Source organism: Megascapheus bottae, chromosome 16 (assembly GCF_031878675.1).
Source record: "Megascapheus bottae isolate mThoBot1 chromosome 16, mThoBot2.hap1, whole genome shotgun sequence".
NCBI lineage: Eukaryota > Metazoa > Chordata > Mammalia > Rodentia > Geomyidae > Megascapheus > Megascapheus bottae.
This window is the reverse complement of record NC_143524.1, coordinates 45118088-45138966: the sequence shown is the minus strand read 5'-3', so window position 1 is coordinate 45138966 and position 20879 is coordinate 45118088. Positions and strand designations below refer to the sequence as shown.

Below are 20879 nucleotides of genomic sequence, written 5' to 3'. Positions count from 1 at the left end.
AACATGCCCAGGCAGGAAATGAGACATTATTTCAAAAATAACCAATGCTTATTTTTTAAATTAAAGAATTTATTAACATTGATTTTTACATCATATTTCAAAGGTCATGTTTAACAAACAAGTATTCAAGAAGGGAGTCTCTATATACAATCACTGGCACTTAGATTTTAGAACATAATTAAACTGAGGGTTTGTTGTGTCATAGGGTACATATTAATGTATGTAATAAAACATTATGTCTATAGAGTATATAGCCCATCATAGATTTTTATGTTTATGTAGTTATGTTGAAAGGGACTTTCCCAATTCCTCCCCACCTTAACCCCCCCCTCGGCCTGCCAGGAAACTCCCTCCCCTTCCTTTGTCATCAGAGCAGTGCGCCAGAAGCCCACCGAGATGATAGGCCCCTTCAAACAGCAAAGGTGTCAGTGGTTGCCCCAGACATCAATCAACTATGTTGAATTCCATTGGCCACCTGTATATGGCCAGCCCAGCCACATGGCTGGGGTCTATAAAGGTAGCCTGTAAGATTAGGTGGGGTCGCTCTCTCATTCACATCTCAGAGGTGGTCCTGACCAGTCAGTATAAGTCTCGATGCTAGGCGCGGAATAAAACTGTGTTTAACTTCTGCTTTTGTGTCAGACTCGTTCCTTTGATCATGGACCCTAATATTGGGGAACTAGACCCTAACAATTTTTATATCTCCAAGACCATGTCCATAACATTGGGTACCCAAATATTGAGTCATCGCTCTTGTACTGTTTGGCTCTAGTATCCTCATATTAAGGACATCATGTAAGTGGTTCAGCAGTGAAGCACCTTCTAGTAAGTGTGAGGCTATGAGTTCAAACTCCAGGAACTCAAGTAAGAAAGAAAGAAAAAGGAAGGAAAGAAGGAAGAAAGGAAGGAAGGAAGGAAGGAAGGAAGAAAGAAAGAGATGTCCAAGAGAGCTTGTTTGTCCCTTCCACTATTTGAGGACACAGAATATGTCATTTATGAAACAGAGAGGGAATACTCACTAGACACAGCCTGTCAGCACCTTGGCCTTGGCCTTCTCTGTGAGCAGTACATTCCAGGTGTTTATAAATTACCCAGTTTAAAGTATTTTGCTGCAACAGCTTGGCTGAACTCCAGACAGGACCCTTGAATATAGCTGCACATCTTCCCATGAATGTCTTCAAGTGTAACATGTCCTAAGCTGAACTCATTACTACTTCCACTGCTCAGCACCCAGCACCATGTTCTTTGTCTCAGCCAATATTTCCATCCTCTGTCTTGTCACCCACAGCAGAATACCAGCCATTATCTTAGACTCTATCCATCTTTGATAGAGTCTAAGATATCCCATTCTGACTTTTCCACTTGACTTCTCTAATCCTCCAGTGGTTAAGGGGCATGGGCTATGGAGATGAATCAGATTCTAATACCAACTCACCTTTGGTCCACAGGAGAGGCATTAAAGCATGCTTGGTTACTTTAATCTCTGTAAGCTTCCCCATCTATAAAAGAAGCCATTATTGGTCAGGCAATTATTTTTGTGACAAAATGCCGAAGCAAAAACAACTTAAGAGAGGAAAGATTTCATAGCCTCGGTGGATTAAGTCCATGGTTAGTCAGCTCCAGAGAGAGAGAGGGAGAGGGGAAGGGTCTGGGAATAATATAAACCCTTCAAAGCCATGCCCCTAGTGACCTATTTTCTCCAATCACGTTCTACCTTCTAATGGCCTGTTCAGCTGTGAACTCATTGACAGACTAATCCATTGATGAACTTAGTGCCCTTGCAATCCTATTGCTTTCTTCTTCTTTTTTTTTAAGGTCATATACACAATAGACTTTTACTCAGCCATTATAAGGAATAAAATTATGTCATTTTGCTGGAAAATGGATGGAACAGGAGATCATCATGTTAAGTGAAATAAGCCAGTCCCACCAGGACAATTATTGCTGCATCTTCTCATTTGTTGAAGTTAAGGAGAATAACAAAAACAACAATCAGGTCATGAAATAGATGGGGAACTATTAGAGACCAATTACTTCTTAATAGCATCACCATCAAGGGAAATAAGCCTTTCATATATGAGCCCTTGGGGGGGAATATCTCATATCTTAACTATAACACCCATAATAAAAATTACTGCTTGGATGAAATGAAATGAAATATATGAGCAAGCACTGGGGCACTGTCACTAGCACAAGTAAGCAGTTCATGAAGGCAGCTACCTTCCATTATCACCACTACCATCATTATTGTTCCTTGTCCCCCGTCTGGCCACCAAGCTCCCTGGCTATTCCGCTTCTAGCCTCTCCCCCTCAAATCCACTCCTCTTGCAGCCACAGTGGCCCCCATCTTTCTCAAGTATGTGTAGCTAAATGTGTTAGCATGCTGTCTGAAGACTGGGTGTGGTTCTCCGACAACTTCACATGGAGTTCTTACTCATGTAAAGTTCTCCCACTGACCTATTTAGCCTCATCACTGGAAACCTCCAGAAGAACCCGCTTACCCCAAACCAACTTCCACCTATCCCACTAATGTGATTCCCTGAATTGTCCTTCCTTGGTGGCTTTGCTTATTCCTCCCCCTCTTTTTTTGGCTTTGAGAGTCACATATATATATGCCAGTCCTGGGGCTTGAATTCAGGATCTGGGCACTATCTTTGGGCTTTCTCAAGTCTAGTGCTCTGCCATTGGGCCACGGCACCACTTCTGGCTTTTTCTGTGTATATGATACCGAGGAATCGAATCCAGGGCTTCATGCATGCTAAGCAAGCACTCTATTACTAGGCCACACTCCTGGCCCCATAATTGATCATCTGGAAAGGTGCAACCTGTAAGGCAAGCCTGATTTTCTCTCTACACTGCGTCTATCCATTTCATATCACAGATCAGCATAGGTATTGGCCAGTTCTCCTGCTGGCCCCTCACCCAACTGTGTGAGTTTACTGTGCCCAGGCACCCAGCACAAAGACAGATTCTCTCAGATCTCCTAATCTTTAGAGTGACATCACTGAGAGTCGAGACTGGTTAATCCAGAGGAGAGAAAGAACACTGAGGTCTGGGGAGGAGATGAAATCACAAAAGGCCCCCTGGAAGAATTTATACTTAGAATTATAAAGCATCTGAGAGACAGCAGGAAAATGAGGCCACTGAACTGGAGAGAGTAAAGACTGGGAAGCCGAATGGCTCTCTGCTCTGCCACATTCGATTAGCTTCAGAATTCAAGGACTTTAGTCATAGAGACTTTTTACCCCCTCATCTCATTCTGTAACTAAGTAGCATAGAAGTGAGATTACAAATGAGCATATTTGAGACCTTGCCCTTGGATGATCATACCAAACGCCGGTTAACAGCTGGTGGAGCCCCACAGAATGTCGAGTCCCGTGTCCCAGGGAGGATGATTAATCTCGTTGTTCTGATTCTCAGCAAAGCCCAATGGTAGCTGCTAACAAGTCACCTGGGAGTGCCCCCCAAAGCATTACTCAGAATCCCAGGAGAAGAGGATCTCTGGGGGGTCCAGATACCAGCGGACTAGGGACGGGTGGAGCTTGGGGATTTTGTGAAGCAAGGCTTGGACCTGTGTTGGTCAGCTGGAGCAGCTTACATTGGGCCAAACTTCAGAGACCTCAGGCAGGAAGACACAAAGTGAAGTGCCCAGCACTAGCCACAGACCAGCTGTTGGGAGGACAGGCTTTAGGGGGCAGGTGACGAGGAATCCTCATCCCAACAGAGAGGGGCTGTGGAGAAGAGAGGTGACCTGCTCTAGGGTGCCCCATTCTGAGATGCCTGGTTCTGCCACTGAGTTGCCCACCGTGTGAAGAGCTGGCACAGAGCTGAATGGTGGCTGATCCTCCAACAATGCTGGACAGAAAACCCCAAACACTGTCAGGAAAGCCCTGTCTAGCATATTCCTGTGGAAGATTAGGAAGCAAGGAGCCAGGAAACCAGTGATGTGCTGGCTTTGTAGGAAAGGACTCAGAACAAACCCCTACTTCCACGAAGCCTTCACATCCCGGAGAGATGCTGATGTATACCCGGATGGCAGGCCTCAGAACGTTCTGGGCTGTCAGGAACAAGCTTCCGTGTCTTTTCCATGGTAGGCCCTTAGGAGAACAAGACAGGGAGCAGGTGTATGGCTTCTGGTTTAATTGCTACCAATCTTTGTTTAGGTCTAAGACGGACTCAGACGTGGTGCCTGATGCTTTCCCTACTGATTGAGCCATGTCTCCAACCCCATAATTGTCACCAATTTTCTTTTCCTTTCTGCCATTTCTGAGGCTTGAACTCAGGACACTGTCCCTGAGCTTCTTTTGCTCAAGGCTAGCGCTCTATCACTTGAGTCACAGCACCACTTCTGGTTTTTCTATTTATGTGGTACCGAGGAATCAAACCCAGGACTTTATGAATGCTAGGTAAACACTCTACCACTAAGCCACACTCACAGTCCCTGTTAACAATTTTCTATGTTACCTTGATCCCCTCTCTGAGCCATTTTTGTTTGAAAAGATGAGGTTAGAGTCAAATACGGGTTGGATGACACTGTTTGCTTGTAATAACCCTTCTGGTTCTGATGCTTTGAGATTTCCCATCAAACTTTGTCCCTCTGACTTTATATGGTCTCCAAGCTATTAGAACTGCAGCAACTCTCAGAGAAGTATGATTTGTATTCATGTAGCCATGAAAAGAAAAGGAAAGGAAAATCTCTGTTGATTGGGTTGTCATTCATGTCATCCCTTTCATTAAGTCACTTATCTAAAAACACTGCTGATGATCCAGGCATGGTGGTCAGGATATAAACCTGGCTTCTAGGACTACTGTGTGTGTGTGTGTGTGTGTGTGTGTGTGTGTGTGTGTGTGTGTGTGTGTGTGTGTGACATGCTGCTCGAATTCAGGGTATGGGCACTGTCCCTGAGCTTTTGAACTCCAGGCTCATGTTCTAGCACTTGAGTAATGGTTCCACTTCCGGCTTTTTATTTATTTATTTTTGTTTTTGTAGTTTACTGGAGATCAGAGTTTCACATATTTTCTTGCTGGGGCTGGCTTCAAACCTCAGTCTTCAGATTTCAGTCTCCTGAGTTGCTAGAGTTACAGCCAGGAGCCGCTGTTGCCCAACACAATTTTTGTTTTATGAGGATACACCAAGGCTATCTCTTCCTTAAGTTATTTCACATTCGCCACTTCCAAGACGCTGGATATTCATGTTAGGATATCACTGCTGAGCTTTCTGCCTGCTTTCTGTGGACATCCATCTTCCACAGCTTTTCTTGCCCTGGAGCTTTTCTCCCACTGAGTGTGGCTGTCTGCCACCTATCGCACTCCCTTGTTCACAAGGTCACACAGGCTAGTGACATGTTGGCGGGCAGTTCTTGGCTCACTGCCCTTCTGCTGCCCATTCCAGCAGTAGTATGGACATCACAGGTGGCCTCCGACAGCATCATCCATCTCTACGCTGCATTTGTGACCACTGGGCGTGTGTGGTCCAGGCCTCCCGTTCTGACGTCATGGACTTTTGTATCACCGTGGTGGTATCCCTTATCCTTCTCCTCGGGCTTTTCTCCTCTCCTCTGTCCACATCCTGGCTTCTGGGCTTCACATCTGCTCCTGAGAAGGACCTTCAGAAGCCTTCACCACCCATAGCTCCCACCTTTTGGTAGAGGGCACCCTTCATAGTGTGGCTGTGGACTGTCGTCCAGAGGCTGTACAGTAAAGTTTAAATCCTCAGGGATGGCCTCTGGGGGAATGCTGTGAATCTATGGGAGGTGAGGCCTTGGGAGAGGTCTTTAGGTTATTGGGGATTGTGTTTTCAAAGGGAATTTCTGAACCCTAATTCTTTCCTCGTCCTGTTTGCTTCCTGGCTAAAGATGTAAGCAGTTTGCTCTAGCCATACTTTTCTGCCACGAGGTGCCACCCTAGCCAAAGACCCAAAATGGTCTGAGACTAGAATTCCAGAATGATGAGCCACAATACCCTTTTTTCTTTATAACTCTATAGTCTCCGCTAATTCATGAGCATAACGGGAAGCTGACTAGCACAGTCAGCTGCCACTACCCATCCATTTTCACAGCCTAGATAACCGATAGAACTGATCTGATGAGCGTGATGTGTATCGCTCTTCTGTTCTCAATCCTCTCACCTACATGCTGAGAAGCAAGGACGTCACACAACTCTACCAACAATATGGCATGTCCTCAGGACCAGGGCATTCTGGGTTTTCGGTCTTTCACATTTGCTAATTCTGCTTCTCAAATGTCAGCGCTCACTAAACACAGAAAATAGCATTTTTATTTTTAATTGACAAATACTATTTACATATATTTTGGAGAAGAGATTGACATCTCAGTGTCACAGTATAAAATGATCAGATCATGATAACTGGAATACTCATTACTTAAATCATTCAGCGTTTCTTTGTCTTGAGAGTATTCAAAGTCCTCTATCTTAGCTATTTTGAGACACATGCCTAATTGGTGTCAACCACAATTATGTTACAAGGCCGTAGAACATTAGATGTTCTAATTCTATTTCTCGCTTTCTAAAAATTTTTTTGAATGATTTTAGCTGGGACAAAAATTATACCAGATAGCTTTCATGTTTGTTAACTATAGATTAGATTATGAAATAAACTCAGATAAACTATAAAGGGAATCTCCCTAAAGGCATTAGAAAATTTTCAATATAAAAAAGCTAGGGCTGGGAGTTTGGCCTAGTGGTAGAGTGCTTGCCTAGCATGCACAAAGACCAAGGTTCGATTCCTTAGTACCACATACATAGAAAAAGCCAGAAGTGGTGCTGTGGCTCAAGTGGTAGTGCTCTAGCCTTGAGAAAGCTCAAGGAGAGTGCTCAGGCCTTGAGTTCAAGCCCCAGGACTAGCAAAATAAATAAATAAAACAAAAGAGCTAAAATGATAACAAAGGTGAGAAGGTAGTCAAGTACATTTTTAAGATGTTGGTGGATACAGAAACCAGTGAAGTAGAATATCCATTCCAGAAACACAAATATATGAATAAGTGATTATGGAGGAAATGACTTTGCAGATTGGTACAGAAGATGATATATAATAAATCATATTGGAACTATTTTTATCCATCAGTTAAAAATGGATTTTGTCTCTTACCCTAAGGAAATAATAAAATCAATCTAATTAAAGGTCTACATGTAGAAGGAAAATATAACTCATAATGTACTGACATTAGGATGGGGAAATATCTCTTAAACAAGATTAGAAAGTGCTTGATAAAGGTTTGAAATGCCTAGGAAAAAGCAGAAACACTGATGCTGATTATTTTAAAACGTAGAGCAGGACACCAGTGGCTCAGGCCTATAATCCTGGCTACTCAGTAGGCTCAGATCTGAGGATTGCGATTCAAAGCCAGCCTAGGCACAAAAGTCCGTGAGCTTCTTATCTCCAATGAACCACCAGAAAACTGGAAGTGGGGCTGTAGCTCAAAGTTGAAGCGCTCCAGGACAGCATCCAGGATGAGTTCAAGCTCCACAACCACCCCTCTCAAAACATGGAGAATGTCTGTCAATCAGAATCACAAAAGTGAAAAGTGGAAAAATATAACACAGGTTAAGAGAAGTTATTTAGGACACATGAATGAACTAAAAGATTCAGTATATATAGCCAAAATATAAGCTACTACAAAAAATAAAAGATAGTCAAAATATTAAAAATGAACAAAATACATTCGAAGGCAGAATATACAAAATCCAATAAGTATAAGAAAAAAGTGGTCAACTTTTTAGCAGCAACGGACTTTTTTGCCCAAGTTGAGATCCTCACATCTGGGCCTCCTGAGTCACTAGCATTAAAGCCATGAGCCACTGGCATCAGGCCTTTTCTAATTTCATCAGGTGAATAGGTTATCGATTTGAGATTTCTCTCTTCATGTAACACAGGGATTTAGAACTATACAGTTCCTTCTAGGTGCTACTTCTTGCACTCCCATACTCTTTCTAAGTTGCATTCTTCTCTGTATTCTCTGATTTCTTTTGTGATTTCTTCTCTGACCTCTTGTTTATTTAGTAGTATGTTGTCCAATTCAACCCCCACTTCTATCTAGCTCCAAAATGGTTCCATTTCTCCAAAGTAAAACCTCTTCTTGCTGTGTCCTCCACAGATTCATGGGCTAAGTGCTGAGTATCCAAGTGGAGGCACTAGGAGGTGATGAGACCTTCCACACAATGTGGGGGGCTCCCAATGTCCCTTGGAAATGACCAGGTTTGGACTATGGGAAACCTTCTTCCTCAATGGCTTCCTGTCTTTGAGGTGTGAAGTTTGGCTTAGCCACAAGCTCCACCCTGAGGTGTTCTACCACTTGAACCACAGCTCCACTTCCAACTATTTTTTTTTTTTAGTGTGGAGGCTGTTATCTACAATTCCAATTAATCATCAAAAAAGTCAATTGTGGGGCTGGGAATTTGGCCTAGCGGTAGAGTACTTGCCTAGCATGCACGAAGACCCAGGTTTGATTGCTTGGTAGCACATACATAGAAAAAACCAGCAGTGGTGCTGTGGCGAAAGTAGAGTTCTGGCCTTGAGAAAGCCCAAGGACAGTGCTCAGGCCCTGAGTGCAAGCCAGGACTGGCAAAAAAAATAAAAATGAAAAAAAATAAGCCAGCTGGGACTCTCGTGTAAAGCATTAGCCTTGAGTCAAAAAGCTCAGGGATAGTTCCTAGGCCCTGATTTCAAGCCCCAGTACTGGAACACATGCCAGTTCTACCTAGCAGATTCCAGGACACTCTACAGTGATACCTTAAATATTGTTTATTAAATAATGAATATTCCAATTATCACCATGAGACAAGGAATGAGATTAACTGACTCAGATATGGCTAGGCTTCCCCAACTTCCACTATTGTAAGTTCAAATTAGGGAAGGGCACACTTAAGAGAGTTTCAGGAATATAGATGAAAGGGCACATTCTTAGGGGCCAATGACAAAAAGTCAGGAAGTTCTTAAGCAGGAGTCTCCTCACTAAGGTAAGTACATACAGGGATGTTGTCTTTTGACAGGAATTAATACAAAAGGTCAAACACTGGTGGTCCTTCATCCTTTTTTTTTTTTTGCTAGATGTGGGGCTTAAACTTAGCACCCAGGGGTGCTGTCATTGAACTTCTTTTGCACAAGGTAGCACTCTATCACTTGAGTTACAGCTCCACTAGCAGCCTTTTTGGTGATTGATTGGAGATAAGAGTCTCATGAACTTTCCTGTCCAGGCTGGCTTCTTTCTGTAATCCTCAGTTCTCACTTCCTGTGTCACTGGCATTACATGCGTGAGCTATGGGCTTCCAGCTATGATCCTGTGTCTTTAGACTTAGGATAAACAGCTATACCACAAAGGTTTTCTACTGGCATCATTCACACTTCAAACATACCGTCAAATCTCCTGCAACCAGCCACAAGTCTCCACAGGGCCCTGGGCTCCCACGTCTTCCCTGTTTTCAGGTTTTAAAACAGCCATCTCTTGTTTAGATAGGACAACAATCATTTTCATCCCGATCTATTCCATCTGGGAGATAGCACCATGTATCATTTAAAAGACTAAACTAATAATTATGAGAAGAATTATTTCCATAGCAAATAAGCCCCACAGGCAGAAGCTGAGTCCCGAGAACTAATACATTTTATGGATAAGCCAAGGAAGCCTGTTTTGCAGTTCCTCAAGAACTGATAGGTAAGTTTGGCATTGAAACTCATTTCGTTGTGATAACAGTTGGGAATGTAATTTTCCACTTTTCCTGGGAGGGGAAGGGACATCAGAGAAATGATGCCTTCTTACCACTTCCTAATCATGTTGGAAGGAATTATAACAGAGGAATTACACATAATTTTTTTAAACCAGCATCACACTAGAGTTGCTATCTTTCAAACAGAGCCCGTTGATGCTCTCTGAGCCATCCATGGATTATTCAAATGCATCTAGACTCATTAGAATTGTTTGATGCAGTCATTGCATTGTGTATACTATGAAAAAAAAAAAGACTACGGGGAGGGAAATGGGGAGCAAGACATGAGAAAGGGTATCAATGTATATGAATTAATGCTCCTCCTCTCTGGAAAATATCATGTAACCCTTCTATTAATTACAATAAAAATATATGAAAAAATGACTATGTAGCTGGGCACTGGTGGTTCATGCCAGTGGTCCTACAAATCTAAGGGACTGAGGTTCGAAGCCAGTCAGGGCAGATTCTTATTTCCAATTAACGATCAGTTAATTACTCACTGAGCTGTGGCTCAGTGGTAGAGCACAAAAGCTCAGGGACAATGCCAGGCTCTAAATTCCAAGCCCCACAACTAACACATACACACACACACACACACACACACACACACACACATACACACACACACACGAAAAATAAACAACTACAAGAAGAAAACATAAGCAAAAATGAAAAAGGAATGAAATAGATCAGATAAAGAAAGATTCCAAGATATAGTTTAAGTTAAATATAGTACTCAATAAGTATACAAGAAGTATAAAATGATACAAATTATGTTGAAAAATAGACCCCCACACAGAATAGTCTAGACAAAACATACAAAGCCAGTAAAATATTTCGTAATAAAGGTTTACTTATTATTTGTGAATGCTATTAGTTTGTTAGAATTTCTCTGTCATGGTAAAAGAGTGGGGGTCAGAAGCCAAGGAGGAAGTGAGAAAGCCTGAGGCCTGAGCGCTAATGGCCTGGTGGGGTTTGAGGTAGTTGTCCTATGTCACACTTACATAACAGCAAGGTTTGCTGCTCTAAAGTGATAGTTCTTGCTTACTGGACCAGAATTGGTGCCCTGGTCCAAATACAAGTTCTGCCACTGCCCATTCATCCAGACAAATGATCCTACTTGTCTGCATCTCAGTTCTCTCAACATGCAAAGCAGTGGGAGCCATGTTGACTCTTGTATTCCCTAGAGGGGGAATGAAGATAAGTAGATAACATTGGAGACAAACTGCTCCACTGGTGACAGAGTTCTAGGACCCATGAGTCTTGTTAACAAGCTTGGATTCATCATGGGCAAAGCCCAGGACCATGTCTCCCATCACACCCTGGGAATTTGCTCCCAGCTGACTGGGGAAGCATGGGATGGGAGGGGGGGGGTCCCAAGAGAAAGCTAGCCTGAGGCAAGTCTGCAGGGAGGAACACAGGGTTTAATGGGCTGTGGCTCTGCTTCTACCTGAGTCTTCCCACCAAGGGCAATTGTGATGATGGCACAGAAGACACCCAGCTGGACCAGGCTTGGCATGTGAGTTGGATGGGGAATGAACACCCAGAGCTTGAGTGGGAGACAGGCTCAGAGAGGCCCAGGAACACACCTGACGTGTGACCTTCCGAGCCCCAGAATCTTCATCCACTGTGCACAGGCTGAGAGGTGCAGTCACCTGCAGGGGCCTGCAAATCTGGAAGGAGAGCTTCCAGCAGAGGCAAGGCTCATGGCAGCTAGAGATCAAGGCACTGCCATTCAAGAGTCTCAGAGGGGGAAATTGCAGTTCAGAAAGGGAAAGAAGGTGGTAGACTCAGAAGGGAAACCAGGTCTTTCTGATACCAAAGTTAATCTTTGTTTTTCCTTGGGCACAGTGTAGAGGAGCATTGTGAGAGAAGTGGGGTTCTCTCGGGTTGGGGGTGAAACAGGGAGCAAGGGAGGGAGCAAGAGCCTAACACCTGATATGGGCAGGGGTGGCTCACACCCGAAAACCTAGCTACTCAGGAGGCTGAGAACTGAGGATTGCAGTTTGAAGCCAACCCAGGCAGTAAAGTCTGTGAAAAGGTCTCATCTCCAATTAACTACCCCCCCCCCCAAATCCAGAAATAGAGCTGTGACTCATTGGGTAGAGAATCAGCCTTCAGTGAAAAGGCTAAGGGACAGCGCTCAAGCCTTGGTGTCAAGCCCCAATACTGGCACACACAAAAATGGGAATCCAACCTGCGATGGGGGAGAGGGAGGGCTCCCTCTCTTTCCTTAGGAGATTTGGACTATGTATTTCTGAATATCCTCCTTGGCCAGATGCACAGAAGTCACTCACAAATGTCAAAAGACATTTGTGCAATGGAGCATGGGAATTCATACCTGTAATCCCAGGTTTTGGGTGGCTGAGGCAGGAAGATTGTAAATTTGGGGCCAGACTAGACTATGTAGTGAGACTCTATCTCAAAATCTATTGGCTTCAAGGAGATCATCTTTTCTACGGCCTTCATTTCATAAAAGTAAAATCTATAACAAATAAGCATCAGGGTCAGGCTTGGCTGCCAGGTAGAGCATGGACTTTTGTGGGCAGTGGGCTGGCTCCAGAAGCTAGCTCTGTACTCACGTTACCAGCTGGGTGCTGGACTAGAGTGTGTCCTTTCTCATCTCAGTTTCCTCACATGTTGAGGGGGTAGCCACTCCCACCTGGTGTGTGCTGAGAGGAGAGGATACACAGGAAGTGCAGAGCAGATTGTGCATCTGGGCGACTGGCTTTGCTTTCTACAGCTCCTTGCATGGAAACTGGCTTTTACATACAGTTAGCAGGAAAAAAAATCTTACCCAGGAATAGATCTGTCTGTCTGTCCATCTCTTCTCTCTCTCTCTCTCTCTCTCTCTCTCTCTCTCTCTCTCTCTCTCTCTCTCTCTCTCTCTCTCTCTCTCTCTCTCTCTCTCTCTTTTTCCTCTTGGCCTGTGTGCTGTCTCTGAGCAGTTTTGCTTAAGGCTAGTGCTCTACCCCTTTTAGCCACAGCATCACTTCCTGTTTTCTGGTGAAGCTAAGAGTCTTAAAGACTTTCTTGCCAGTGATAAACTGTGATCCGCAGGTCTAGTTCTCCTGAGTAGCTAGAATTACAGGCGCGAGCCATCTGTGTCCAGCTCCTGGCTATAATCTCTTAACAATACTATTAGTAGCCCCCAAATACCCACACACTCTTATGACATGCATTTCTAACAAAATCATCTCTCTGAACTACAAAACATAAACAGGATCTTTGAGGCTGCAAAAGCATGAGAGTCTACCTAAAAATTAATTATAAAGCAAAATAGGACTGAAGACATGGCTCAAGAGTACTATGAAAACAAGGAGAGAAAAAAAAATCAGAACAGTAACTTAGGGAACCATTGTGTTTTAATACCCCTGGAGGTGGGGGCACAGAAGCCTCACTTGTTCCGCACTGGTGTGGAGCAGCTGGGCCCATCACTGACTTTCCTGGACTAAGGGTGACTTGATGATCCAGTTTTGCTGACTAGTTCTGTGTTCCTGCTCCTTACTAAGAGATCTTGGGGGGCATTCACAATCCATTTCAATGTCTTCCATGTCTCTATCTATACAATAAAAGGGCTCCGACATAACTATTTCATCCCTAATGGCTCCTTTATTCCTATTTTATAATTCATCAGTAAAATGAGGCAAATTGAGGGACTGCATCTTGCTATTGGGAAGGATGATGGTGCATTATTAAATAGAAACAATCAGACTCCATTACTGCCCTGCAGGTGCTCCCAGTCTGGTAGAGTCACAGACATATAAATAAACCAGGACAATCTAGAGTGACTGGAATGATGACAAAGGGGAAACCTCCAGAGCTCAGAAAAGAGGACCCTGAGCCAGCAAGGAGGAGCAAAGGCATCTCAGGAGGCGACCTTTGAGCTGAGCATTGCAGGGAAGCATAGACGAGAGTGAGTATCTGTCATCAGCAAGAACAGGACAACAAAGATGCAGGAGGACAGGTTTTGAGTGCCAGGCGTTAGAATCATGTATCTATTTATTTACTGCTGCTCCCAGGGCTTGTTCTCAGGGCTCTGGAGCTAACCCTGAGCTTTTTTTTTTGTTTGTTTTCAACATGCTCGATACTAGTGCTCTACCACATGAGCTACAGCTCTACGTCTGGCTTTTTGGTAGTTAACTGGAGTTAAGAATCTCATGGACTTTCCTCCCTAGGCTAGTTTCACACTTCGATCCTCAGATCTCAGCCTTGTAGGTAGCTAGGGTTATAGGCGTGAGCCACCCATGCTATCCAGGGATTGCAAGATCTTAAGAATCACTAGAATTGAAGATCAAGGATCTGTATGTGAACATGGACTTTCTCCTAGATCATTAATTCAGAACAATATCCCCATATATGCGAGGAGTTCCCTCCGTGAAAGACCCCAGTTCTATGAGTAGATAGAAGTACAAATTTCCCCTCCTGTGACAGGTGAAAAGCCTCAAGAGCAGGGATTTTGGCCTCTGGGCACTTGTTGCAAGAAGGCAGATGTATTAAACACACGAAAATACTTTCTTCCAATTTGAGTCCTGTCTTCTTTCTGTATTGTTCTTGTTTTCGTTGTTTGGAGTTTTTTTTCTCTGCTTTTGTTGTTGCTGTTAGTTGAGAGACTTGAACTCAGAGCCTGAGGTGCTGTCTTTGAGCATTTCTGCTCAAGGATAGTATTCTACCACACTGAGCCACAGCACACCTTCTGGTGATTAACTGGAGATGAATCTTCTAAGAGTTTCCTGCCTGGGCAGGCTTGAAACTGTAATCTTCAGATCTCAGCTTCCTGAGTAGTTAAGATTATATAGCCATGAACCACCAGCACCTGACTAAAAAAATTCTTTTTATTGTCAGGATAATGTATAGAGGGGTTATAGTTACATTCGTCGGGTAGTAGGTGCGTTACTTCTCGCATAACACTTCTCATGTTGTCCCCAAATTTTAAAATTATTATCTTTAAGTAGTTGTACAAAGAAGTGCTATTTAGCAAATAAGTTTATGAATATCTTGAACAATGTCACCTCTTTGAACATTCTCACCTCCCTACCCCTTCATTCACTCTTCTTAATTATATATACACTGGATTCTTGTCTGTATTTCCCCTCCTCTTCATTTGTCTATCCCAGCCCTTGCTAATACCTGATTCCTTGTGTTCTATTTTCCTGCCCACGCTGGATAGCTAGGATTATAAGCCTGAGTCACCAGTGACCAGCACCAAGCGTTTTGATGGGTATTTTGTAGAAAGAATCCTGGGAATTTTTCTGATTTGTAATTATTTGTCTCCAAATCTCAGTCTCCTGAGAAGCTAGGATTATATACATGAGCCACTGACACTTTCTTTTCTTGATAGATTCCCCCCCCCTCTTTCTCTCTCCCTCCCTCTCTCTCTCTCTCTCATTGTTATGTTGGCCCTGGAGCTTGAACTCAGGCTCTAGGTGCTGCCCTGAGTTATTTTTGCTCAAGGCTAGTGCTCTACCAATTAAGTCACCATTCCACTTCTGACTTTTTGCTAGTTAATTGAGGATAAGATTCTCAGACTTTCTGCCTGGCTGGCATTGAACCATGTTCAGATCTCAGTCTCCTGACTTTGTTAGGCTTACAAGCATGAGCCATGGACACCCAGCTCAAATTCCTTATTTTTAAATTCTATTTTGTCAGTATTCTCCTCTATAACATATAAAAGAGTTACACTGAAGTCATCATTTGATAGCTCAGATATCCTAGATCACTGTATATCTACTATTACTGTATTTTCTTATTGATTATTTTGTCCTTTTTCATATATAATAATTTTGATTATAGATGGAACATTATTTGTAATAGATTCACAGAGGCCCTCAAGGACTATCTTACTGGATAAACTTCTCCTTTTTTCCTTTCTAGGCAGAATAGAGTAAGGGGCTGATTACCTGGAGCCAGTTGAATACTTAAATTGTGTGATGGCTCCATTTCTGTTATAATAGGATTGAGCCTAACACTGGTTTGTGTTCCTGTTCCCAACATGTAGCTTTCCAGGTTCTGAATCAATAACCTAACTGATCTCTGACTCCTTGATAAGGAAGACTAAGGAAGACTGTGGGAAATATGTTTCTTCCTCTCCAAGGGTTTCACTAGGTCTCTAAACCACCCTCTCCACTCCTGTCCATTCCTGCCTACACATACAGCTTTAAATGTTTGGGAAGTATTAGAGGAAAAGATCAATAGATGTCTGAGGCAAGCCCTCCCCTCTAGTCCTGTAAGCATGTATGGCACTTGGGAAATTTCAGCCTGTCTTTTAGTAGCCTTCAATGGGAGTTAGAGATGTGGCTCAGTTGGTAGAGTGCTAGCCAATGAGTAAAAATGCATCAGGTACCAAATTCAAGTCCTGGTCTTGGCTCAACAAAAATAATAAAACAGGAGCTCTCAACTTAGCTTTTTCACCTCCATTGCTGAACCCCAGAGTCCAGCTATCCCATGGGGGAAGATTTGTCATATGATTAGATACTTGAACATTTGAAGCTATTTTGTGAGTCCTTTTTGACTGACAAAAGGCTTGCTTATTTCTTTCTCATCTGTCTTCATATAAGTAACTCCAAGCCACAGGGTAACCCCCTGAGAGAGGAAAAGAGCTGGTGATTGTTAGCTTACTTTGGAGGGTTCACTCTATCATTGGGGTTCAATTTCTTCTTGTTTGTATTGCACTTACGTTTCTCTAGTTGGTTATAAAATGTGATTTGTGTAATTGATCCAGGCTCTCTTGGTTACAACGATGGATGTGTTGGGCTATCAGGGGTATTACATGGTAATAGCCTATTCAAGAGTGGAAGTCCAGACACCCAGCTCAAATAGAGCCAGGAAGAGCCTCAAGTCAAGGAATACAAGAGAGGAAGAAGCTTAATTGTGTGATCAACAACGTATTACAGAGAACCTTGGAGAAAGAAAATACATCAAAGCCATACAATGGGACTTGGAGTGAGTGCAAAAGTATAGACACAAGCTTAAGAAGGTGATTTAAGAGAACTCATAACCCAAGTCCCACAGTGTGGAAGAAATGATAGGAAATAAAAGCATTATTTCCATAATTCAATAATCCACTGTTTAAATGTGATTTTCCCAGAAGAGTCTAAGAAGTTGGGAACCTTGCCTGTCTTCCCCACTGTCACCATGATCACTAAACACAGCATAAAGACTTCAATTAATTGGGTCACTAATTAATTGGTATTTGACCAATTATAAATTCCTAATTCACTTGATAATGGAAGTCATTACCAGAGGCCCTCACCAGTCCTCTAGAACTGGTTGCTAATAATTACGCTCATGGAGACTGTCCAGTAAACACTATGGAGTTATCGTTATGGAATCCTTTCCTGCTCTGGTTTCCAGAGGTTCTTAGCATGTCCATGTTCCAGCCACCCATTTCACAGAATCCCACTCTGCCTCACTATGGAGCTTCCCACCTGTAACGGATCAGGGGACAGCGCACCTGTTTTCTACCTGGTGGGCATCCCTTCTCTGCCAGAGTCCTTCTTCCTGCCCGTGTTTGTTGTTTTTCTCCTCTTCTACGTTCTCATCCTCATGGGCAATGCCCTGATCCTGGTGGCCGTGGTGGCAGAGCCCAGCCTCCACAAGCCCATGTACTTCTTCCTCATCAACCTCTCAGCCCTGGACATCCTATTCACCTCCACCACCGTCCCCAAGATGCTGTCCCTATTTCTCCTGAGAGACCACTTCCTGCGTTTCCCTGCCTGTTTATTGCAGATGTACCTGTTCCAAAGCTTTACATGCGCAGAAGCCTTCATCCTGGTGGTCATGGCCTATGACCGCTATGTGGCTATCTGCCGCCCACTGCACTACCCGGTCCATATGACCCCACAGACCAACGCTGCACTGGCCGCCAGTGCCTGGCTCACTGCGCTTCTGCTGCCCATCCCAGCAGTGGTGCAGACCTCCCAGATGGCCTACAACAACATTGCCTACATCTACCACTGCTTCTGTGACCACTTTGCCCTAGTCCAGTCTTCCTGCTCAGACACCAGAGCACAGACCCTCATGGGCTTCTGCATCGCCATGGTGGTGTCTTTCCTCCCCCTCCTCCTGGTGCTGCTCTCCTATGCCCGCATCCTGGCCTCTGTGCTTCGCATCAACTCCAGGGAAGGTCGTTCAAAAGCCTTCTCCACCTGTAGCTCCCACCTTCTGGTGGTGGGCACCTACTACTCATCCATTGCTGTGGCCTATGTCACCTACAAGGCTGACCTGCCCCTCGATTTCCATGTCATGGGCAATGTGGCTTATGCGATTCTCACACCAATCCTTAACCCCCTCATCTACACGCTCAGGAACAAGGATGTCAAGACAGCCATCACCAAAATTGTATATCTCAAAACCGAGGCTGTGACGTGAGTGTTGGCTATTCTTTTCTTTTGTTGTGAGATCCGAACTTGAACTTGATACCTAATGCGTTGCTTGTTGACTGCTGTTACCCTTGAGTCATGACTTCAACCCCAATGTGAGAGCTGCTGTGTAGCCATTTCTGTTCCTAGGATGCCAAGTAATAATGCTCAGCTTAGAGGAAGATGTTCTAAGTGGTACATTCTCAGAGTGGAAATTTAGCTCATAGTGCTGGATGACTAATTTAATAGACATAAATTAGTAAAAATAAAAAAAATTCAATTGAGTATGAAGCGCAAACAGTGATTGCCATATTTGGTCCAGGACTTTCCTCCTGTCCCAACGGAACAATCGGGATAATTAATAATAATGGAATAATCTTTTGTTACTTTATTTTAAAATGATATTTAAATAGTCATACACAGGGGTTTCATTAAACATATTAATTTATATATATATATATATATATATATTCTTTTTGGTCAGTCATGGGACTTGAATTCTGGGCCTGGCATTATCCCTGAGCTCTTCAGCTCAAGGCTGCTGCTTTACCCCTTGAGCCACAGCACCACTTCCAGTTTTCTGGTGGTTAATTGGAGATAAAAGTTTCATGGACTTTAGTGCCCAGACTGGCTTTCAACCATGATCCTCAGATCTCAGCCTGAGTAGCTAGGATTACAGCCATTAGCCACCACACCGGCTTGTTATATTTTTAGACACTTATTTAAAAAATGGGATTGTTCTACAGTAATCAAGAGAGTATAGAGTTGGCATAACAATAGAAATATACGTTAATGGAACAAAGTAAGTTCAGAAAACTGAGACACACAGAAATATTCAAAGAAAGGATCGAAAAACTGCTGGGATGAGTGAAAAGGTATCTTTTCCCCCTAAGATTCCCTTTTGTTTGGTTAGCCCTCTCTTTTTCATTGCAATCCAACTGAAGATATAGCCTCCTAAGCAAAAAAAAGAGTACAAATGAGTCTGTCCAATGAGAGAATTGAGGAGTAGAGCAAAATGTATTTCAGGTACACTCACTGTGTCCTGTTCTCAACTCTTCCAACCCTTCCTGGATATCCACATTACAGCTGTCAGATTCTCAGTGAAGGAATCAGCGTTGCTTGTGGAAGAGCACTTGGAAAATGAACTCAGTGCATTTTTATAGTGTATATCAGCCACTGGACTGGTCAGTCTTCCTCCTACAGTATGGCATGGCCAATCTAGCTGGGAACCTACTTCCAGTCCACCAACCTAGTATTGGAGGTCTTCAAACCAGATTCTATAAGAAGTAATCAACCTCTAGCTGAATCCTCCATTTTTTCATTGGTTCATTCATTTGATTAATTGTAGTCTTGCCTCATCTTTTTTTGATTAGGTACTGGGAGCTGAATTTTTTTTAAATTAAAGCTCTGGATAATTTCTGTCTTCCTCCACAAAGTGTTACATTTTGCCAGATAATAGTACCAGTGATCATCTTTGTTGTACATTGGTTTTAAGTTGAATTCTGACTCGTGTGTTTCCATTTTGCTTTTACTTATGAGATTTAGCCCTTATTACTGGACTCGAGTATTTGCGGGGTCTCAAGTGAAATTCCTTCTATTCGGATGAGGGTACATACCAACCCTTACAATATCATGTGGCTGTTCAAATATTTTGGAAGCTCTTAAACTTCCAAGCTGCAGCATTCTTTGGGGTTCCTCAAATGAACTTTGTCTTTGCATGCCTAAAATCAGTCTGTGACTCGAAGGGAAATTATACTTCTAGTTTAGTGCCTTTTTCTACTGTATTCTCCTCTCTATAAGTTTGCTGTTAACTTTCACTTTGCCACTCAACTTCCAATTTAGGTCTCTTTAGCCCAGTAGGATCTTCATTTTGTATTTGAGTTTTAGTCTCCATCCTACAAGCTAAGAAGTGCCATTGATAAGAAAGTTGAGGTCCTAGAACTCAGCCTCCGTGCCTCCCTTAGTTCAACATTCAGTTGACAGTGGTTCAAGGTCCATGACTTGTTATTCTTCAAATTACTTGACTAGTACTGGTACATTTTTTTCTTCAATTTTTATAGTTGTTTTTGGTAGGAAGTTTAATCCTAGGTAAGCTATACTATCATAGGCCAAACTTAAAAATCTAATTGAATTTCTGAGGCAGCACACATTGTAGGCTTAGATTTTAGAACAAAACTATGTTCTCTTCTGTAGAAATGTATTCTCCACCTAAGAAATGGTTCTTGGCCCCGCTGTAGTTTTAATGTATGAATGAAGGGTCTCTCTTATGAATTGGTTATGAATTTGAACACACAAAATATAAAATGGACTTGAAAAGAGACATCCCCTCATCAAGTGGAAGTGATAAATGGCATATTAGGCTCAAGGACACCTTTGAGTGACAAGTAAGTAGTGTAAGCAAGAGCTTCAGACACCAGTGACTCAGTTTTGCTGCTTTAATGTTTGCCATTAACTCTAACATACAGCCATCAGGAAAATGCCTTCTAATCAATTCTCTCAGGAAAATAACATTCCGGCCTTGAATTATAAATATTTTTTTAAATGTGCTGGAAGCACTCAAGAGTGGACTGCTGCAGCATGGCAGCTTCACTGGGAAGGAGAATCCTCCATAAGGTAAAGAAACCCTCTCAGTGGGCAGAACCCATGGCAGTATCTCTGGCTTTTCACCTAAGTTCATCTTACCTGGAAACTGAAATGGAAAGAAGTATGCAAGCTTAGGTGCTATGGTTAATGGATTTGCAACAATATCCGGGAGGAAGGCTAGAGGATTGGTAAGGTAGGAATGGGGGTTATACA

At 43.0% G+C, this 20879-nt stretch overlaps 1 protein-coding gene across 1 annotated transcript; it reads left to right on the top strand.

Annotated features, from left to right (window-relative positions):
- The first annotated feature begins 17136 nt into the window (after positions 1 to 17136).
- On the top strand, positions 17137 to 18093 carry LOC150053498 (olfactory receptor 2AT4). Its single transcript, XM_090349115.1, has one exon. The coding sequence runs from the start codon at positions 17137 to 17139 to the stop codon at positions 18091 to 18093; it is 957 nt and encodes a 318-aa protein (XP_090205241.1).
- The last annotated feature ends 2786 nt before the right edge of the window (positions 18094 to 20879 follow it).